Below are 6,593 nucleotides of genomic sequence, written 5' to 3' on the forward strand. Positions count from 1 at the left end.
GGCGTTTGTTTCAAAGTATATGTCTCAGAAGATTTGAGATAAATCTGAAAAGCATATACAACATTTTTACCAACAGCAGTGCAAAGAAACCGTGTAGTTAGGGTTGCCATAAGTCAGGAGCTCCAAACCGGGACAAATGTAGGGCGACATTTTCAAATGTAGGACACATTTTTTAAAAATGGAGGGCGTGCAAAAAATTGAGGATTTTTAAAAAATGTTAATATAAACGCATGTTTTTTAAGCATGATCAAAATGGGGGACATTTTGGCATTATTCCTAGACAGATGGCAGAAATGTATTTGCCCTCGGGTTCAATTGTACTTCTCAGAAGTGTGTACTTGGGCAAGGGACTGTGGTTTTTCTTCACTGCGCATGAGTTTGTAAAAATCACAGCAAGTTACATTGACCGTGCCTCAGAGGCTTCTTGATATCAATATCACCATCATCATCATCATCATCATCATCATCATCATCATCACTATAATTGTCCAAGAAAGGCAGACTTGTTAGCATTCAAAGCGCCATAAATACACAGAAAATGCACTTGCATATATTTAATAATAAAAAATAATGGGGAAAAAATAAAAAACAAGGCAGGGGTGTATATATTTGATAATAAAAATTAATGTAATAAAATAAAAACAAGCAATAATAAAAATTAATGAAATAAAATAAAAACAAGCAATAATAAAAATTAATGAAATAAAATAAAAACAAGCAATAATAAAAATTAATGAAATAAAATAAAACAAGCAATAATAAAAATTAATAAACTAAAACAAGCAATAATAAAAATTAATGAAATAAAAACAAGCAATAATAAAAATTAATGAAATGAAATAAAACAAGCAATAATAAAAATTAATGAAATAAAATAAAACAAACAATAATAAAATTAATAAACTAAAACAAGCAATAATAAAATTAATAAACTAAAACAAGCAATAATAAAAATTAATGAAATAAAAACAAGCAATAATAAAAATTAATGAAATAAAATAAAACAAGCAATAATAAAAATTAATGAAATAAAATAAAACAAGCAATAATAAAAATTAAAGAAATAAAAAAAATAAAAAGCAATAATAAAAATTAATAAAATAAAATAAAATAAGTATTTTATATTTTTAAAAATAATTTAAAAACCCCAAAAAACCAAGGCAGACCTAATGGCCACTGACTCAGCTTTCCTCCAACTCCTCCGGCCCAATTCTGCCCTGGCCTTCAGGCACCCTTCCTCTGGCTCCTTCCTCCTCCTCCTCCTCCTCTCCTCCTCCTCCTCCGCCCCAATTCTGCCCTGGCCCCTTCAAGGCACCCTTCCTCCTCCTCCTCCTCCTCTCCTCCTCCTCCTCCATCAACAGAAGAAGGGAAGCAAGGCAGGCGCGTGCGCGCACGGAGGGAAGCAAGGCAGGCGCGCTCGCTGCCACTGGCCCCTGCTGAGGCCTGGGTGGCGTGCGCCGAGGAGCCCGTCCTCTTTGGCCAGCTGGCCAATGGCCGGCTGGCCAAAGCAAGGGACGAGCTCCTGTTTTGGAGCCCCGTGCGCGCGCGCATGGGTGGGCAAGCCCTGATGAGGTGGCGGCGGCGCTTCTGCCGCCAAGGAGGAGGAGGAGGAAGGCGGAGCCGGAGGAGGAGGTGGGTTGGCGCTGCCCAGCCCACCACGAAGAAGAGGAGGTGGGTTGGTGCAGCAGACAGCCGCATTAGCGGCAGCGGCTATGGCTGCAGGAAGAGCGAACCCCGAACCGGGAACAAGGTGTGGGGGCCCCCCAAACCGGACCGTGACCGTGAGGGGCCCCACAAAAGCGTGATTGTCACGGGGGCCACCGGGTTATGGCATCCCTACGTGTAGTGTCCCACTGAATGTACAAGGTCATATCATGGGGCATACCCTGGGAAAATGACACACTCTTATCTTCAGGGTAACATGTTCAGACATGTTAGTACACATCCAGGGATCATGCACAGTGTCATTTGGTAAAAAACAAAGAATGTGTGCTTGTGGTGAATTTGGTCCAACAGCAGGTGGTGTGTGTCTCTCATAAAACCATTGTTCCTTTGCAAAAAACAAAAACTCTTTGAATGCTTAATTTTAAAAGCCTCCCTTAAATCAGAAAAGAAATGAAAAGAAATATAAATATGCACAAAGTTAATAAAAGAACACATTTTATAAAACTTTTAACAAGAACAACATACACACAGAATGCAAAAACAACATTCAAATGGAGGAAGAGACAAAAAGGCTGAGACAGTGTCACTCTGTCTAAGCACACACAGAGTGCTAGTTGAGGATTGTAAAGCTCAGAAAAAACACACAGAATGCAAAAATCAGAGAAGCAAGAAAAAGATCATGTTATCTAGTCAAAATACACAGAGAGGCAAAAATATCCTTATACAAAATAACACTTAATTTAAATGAAATACATTGCACTTTAAAAACAACTCTTAAATAAGCAGAGAATAAAAGAAAAATGTTTTTACACACACACACACACACACACACACACACACACACACGGGGGGGGGGGCAAAGTATCTTTGCAGACTTAATTTTTATGAAACACATTAATGAATTTTAGTGAAACACATACATATAGTAGAGAAACACAAACAGGGCCTGTCTATATTTTAAAGTTACTGCATGGACACCTTTTATAAAATTTAGAATCATAGAATCATAGTGTTGGAAGAGAACAAAGCAACACAGAGAGAAAGAGAAAAAGAGGGAGAGGGAAAGAGGCAAATATACTCACCCAATTTTCAGATGTATATTTAAGACGAAGCACCTTGCTGTAGACAGTGAAGTGTTGAGGAACTTGCTGTGTTTAAACCCGAAAAGGCCTCTCTTTTTATAGGATTTGACCACTACTTTTCAAAATTATCTTACACACCATATGTATAACTCAAAATTAAACATCCCTTGTGATGATTCTTTAAAATGTAGGAAACAGACATTCAAGAAGATCCTGCCATAAATTTAAGAGACCCTGTTACAAATGGTCAACATTCTTGCACATCCTATCTTACAAACAAAGACCAGACAAACACATACCGGACATACCTCATTTTGTTTTGTTGTGTTTTCCTGGGGAAAACAGGGGGTCTCCTATGTCATTTCAAATGACAGGTCCATTCTGTCTGGAAATCTTATCTCCAAAAACAGATCTGACCACCCATGCCACATACATGAGGCGAAATCGCAATGTGGTTTCAAAAAGGCATTTATTTCAAGACTTTTATTTCAAGACATTGAAATAGGTTTTTATTTCAGATTGTACATATTGTAAAATTGCCTTGTCTGAATGTTTCAACAGACATTTCAAAACATAATTTGCGTGTTCAGATTTAGTTAACTTCTGTAATATTTTGCAGATTTGGTACAATATAGTCCATAGTTGCAGGAAGAATGACCCCTTTTCATTAAATTTATGGCTGTTATTATGAACATCTGATGGCATTAGTTCAAAGGCTTTGGAAGTATTGAAATATGTCTTGTTTTCTAAACCTTTAAATGGTTTAGATTTCTAATAATTCTAATTAACAGGCATTCATAAATAGTACTTGTGGGTTAGAAATTATCACCCACACAAAAGCAAAACCATTATTTCATAGGACTAAAGAAATATTCTTTATTTGTGACTCTGATGATTTGCAACCTATGGCCTCCTTCCCTGCAAAACTTAGGGGTCTGTAATAGAGAATTAACAATGCATTCTAAAATGTTCCTAGATATCAATAAAACCAGCTTCCAAAATCATTTTCCAGCCACCTGAGGCTGCTTCAAGGAGATCTTGCCAGTGAGAAACAATTAGTTCCTAATTTTTAGAAAGATTTTAAATATGTCTTGTTTTACAACCACATTTCTAATAAAGTTATTATTACAGGCATTCATATGCAGTATTTGTGGATTAGAAATTATGAGGCACACAGTCCTCATTGAAACCACAAACACACGCAGAGTAGAGAGACAAAATATTTTAACACAGCCAGCCAGAAAGGTGTGGTTCAGCTCAGTTTGTAGAATAACAGTTTTCTTCATAGAGCACAATTCTCTAAGCATTTGACTCTCTGCAAAAGGTTTTATTTGCAGGTTTGCTAGCTTTAATTCTTTTAATTAAAAGGCTTTTGATGCCCTTCTGCTGCTAGCTTTAATTCTTTTAATTAAAAGGCTTTTGATGCCCTTCTGCTGAACTGCTCTTCACAAAAAACTGGTGTCCCAAAAAACAGATCTTGCCATAAATTTAAGAGGGTCTGTTCGAAATGGTCAAGATTCTTGCACGTCCTTCCTTACGATTTATCGTAAAAACACATACCAGACAGGTCCATTCTGTCTGGAAATCTTATCTCCAAAAACAGATCTGACCACCCATGCCACACACATGAGGCGAAATTGCAATGTGGTTTCAAAAAGGCATTTATTTCAAGACTTTTATTTCAAGACATAAGAATTTATTCATTACAAATCATAGAAAGTTCTCTTTGTTTAATTACAGTTTCAACATATTGTAAAATTTCCTTGTCTGAAGGTTTCAATAATGCTTTTAAGACATCCATAGCATGTTCAGATTTACTTAAAATCAAAACAGTATTTAATATAGAATCAATACCTTTCTTTGTCAAGATCATATTATTTAAACTGTAGGATACTACAATGATCATGTGTATTAAATTTTTAAAGCAGATTTTAGAGCATATCTCTCTCACATATTTAGAAAGAATCTTTTTATCCCTTTTTATACAGGAATGGAATTCTAAAGATTGCTGTGCAGCAGATTTACAAGCACAACAATTTTTTCCTAATTGTGCATCGACTAGTTTTCTTATAACCACAAAAATGACGCTTCTAGAGATAGTTTTCATAGTCCACCATCTTTTGCTGGGCGGTATTGTTGCAGGTTCCAGGCTTTGCATTCTGATGTCTGCAGATTCAGTAGTAGGCTGCAAACTTATATTACAAGGACCTTCGATGTATTTTGCAACGTCTTGACAGCTGTGTCTTCCAGGCCTCTGTAATTTAAAAACAATCATTATTGATTTTGATCTCAATCCATGAAGCCCCAATTTAAAAAAAGGTTTGGGTTTTTACCTGCCTGGTAGCTTTCTCTGAGTCCAAAACAGCATGAAGCCCCTTAGAATCTTCTGGTGCACAATTCTCTTTGTCAGCCATACTCAAGGGTACAGGGGGGTCACGGTCTCCCGCTTCCATGGCCTCTTCCATCTGAGCGGCGGGTTTAGAAAGTACTGCGCCATCCGGTTCGTCAGGGCTCTGTGGAGTGTCGGGAACTTCCTTCTTCTGGAGAACGGATTTTAAATTGCAACCGCAATCACACTCGAGTTCTGAGGAATCGTAAATGAAATCCATAATGTTGGGTGTCTTTTCGGGCTCTTTGGATTCCTTTCTAGGCCAAATATTCAACGCTCCGGGAGGGTCACTAAAGCCCGCAGACCCGTGGTAGTTTGGCCAGGATGGTATTCTGGTGGGTTTGATTCTCCGGCTTGTAGAAGGTCTAGCCAAACGCTGTGGGGTGCTCGGCGTCTCCATGTTGCCGGCGCAGAACGTGTCTGGGCATGCATAGAATGGCCGCTTCTCGATACGGGCTAGAGCTCTCTTCAGCCAGCCTACTGGTTGGCTAGCGCGGCCCACGTGGCTCTCCTGAGATCAAACCATTGATCAGGGGGGCACGTGACCTCAAGGGCGGGGGTGAATGGGACCCCCTGGGTCAGGGGAGGGGTCAAAGGCGGGGCTAAAGGGTCATCAATCATTCTTGGGGGAGGGTTCATGGGTGGGGCCACAGGGTCATAAATCATTCCAGGGGGTGTGGTCAAGGGCAGGGCCAAAGGGTCATCAATCATTCAAGGGGTGTGGTCAGGGGCGGGGCTTAAGGGTCATCAATCATTTTTTGACAGGAGCTACCCCTATATACTACTCCCCCCCCCCCAAAAGTTGTGAAAGTTTTAGGAGGGCTGCCATTAGGGTGACTGCCAACTAGCATTATGTCAAATGGGCCAGGGGGTGGGTGGGGATAATTTCCTTCTTTAGATTAACTCTCAGAATGAAAGTAGCTCGTGACATAGAATCCTTCCAGCACTTGTCAGAAGGTGAGAGAAACAGCCACCTAAAGTCGGTGGCTGAGAGGAACTGTGTTATCACTACTTGTGACAACAGCAAAAAGTAAAGATTCTACCCTGCCACCTCTGCTAAATTGTAAGACCTGTCCTCAAACTCTCAGCAACATGTTGATGTTGTTGTGAGCCTCCAAGTCGTTTCTGATTTATGGAAACCTTAAGATGACCCAATTTCCATGGGGGTTTTTTGGCAAGATTTGTTCAGAGGGGATTTGTCTTTGCCTTCCTCTAAGGCTGAGAGATTATGACATATCTAAGGTCACCCAGGGGCTTTCCATGGCTGAGAGGAGAGTTGAACCCTGGTCTTCAGAGTCATAGGTTGAAGGGTAGATTGCTTTCAACTAATTTGGGAAGTTTTCTTGGGTTACTCATTGCGTTATTGTCCAAAACTCTAACCACTACACCATGCTGGCTCTCAGTAACATATATGACTTCTAAAAATTATCTGTTAAATGTTTAGGTGTTGTGGGAGT

The 6,593-nt window shown here is 39.5% G+C and overlaps 1 protein-coding gene across 1 annotated transcript; it reads right to left on the reverse strand.

The window, feature by feature from the left end:
- Positions 1 to 4,433: 4,433 nt before the first annotated feature.
- LOC149316632 (uncharacterized) lies at positions 4,434 to 5,674 on the reverse strand. The gene is made up of 2 exons (XM_089518741.1): positions 5,081 to 5,674; positions 4,434 to 5,001 (listed from the first exon to the last, which is right to left on the reverse strand). Exons 1-2 carry the CDS (start codon positions 5,534 to 5,536, stop codon positions 4,444 to 4,446), a joined length of 1,014 nt encoding a protein of 337 aa, XP_089374867.1. The 5' UTR covers positions 5,537 to 5,674; the 3' UTR covers positions 4,434 to 4,443.
- Positions 5,675 to 6,593: the final 919 nt, after the last annotated feature.

This window comes from Sceloporus occidentalis, unplaced genomic scaffold, assembly GCF_023333645.1.
Source record: "Sceloporus occidentalis isolate IW3139 unplaced genomic scaffold, rSceOcc1.0.p SCAF_3, whole genome shotgun sequence".
In the NCBI taxonomy this organism is placed as follows: Eukaryota; Metazoa; Chordata; class Lepidosauria; order Squamata; family Phrynosomatidae; genus Sceloporus; species Sceloporus occidentalis.

Excerpts from the sequence above, each read along its gene's own strand:
- LOC149316632 (XM_089518741.1), bottom strand. The coding sequence starts at position 5,536 with ATGGAGACGCCGAGCACCCCACAGCGTTTGGCTAGACCTTCTACAAGC. Across the intron at positions 5,002-5,080 it reads CAGAGAAAGCTACCAGGCAG|AGGCCTGGAAGACACAGCTG; the intron begins GTAAAAACCCAA and ends TTTAAATTACAG.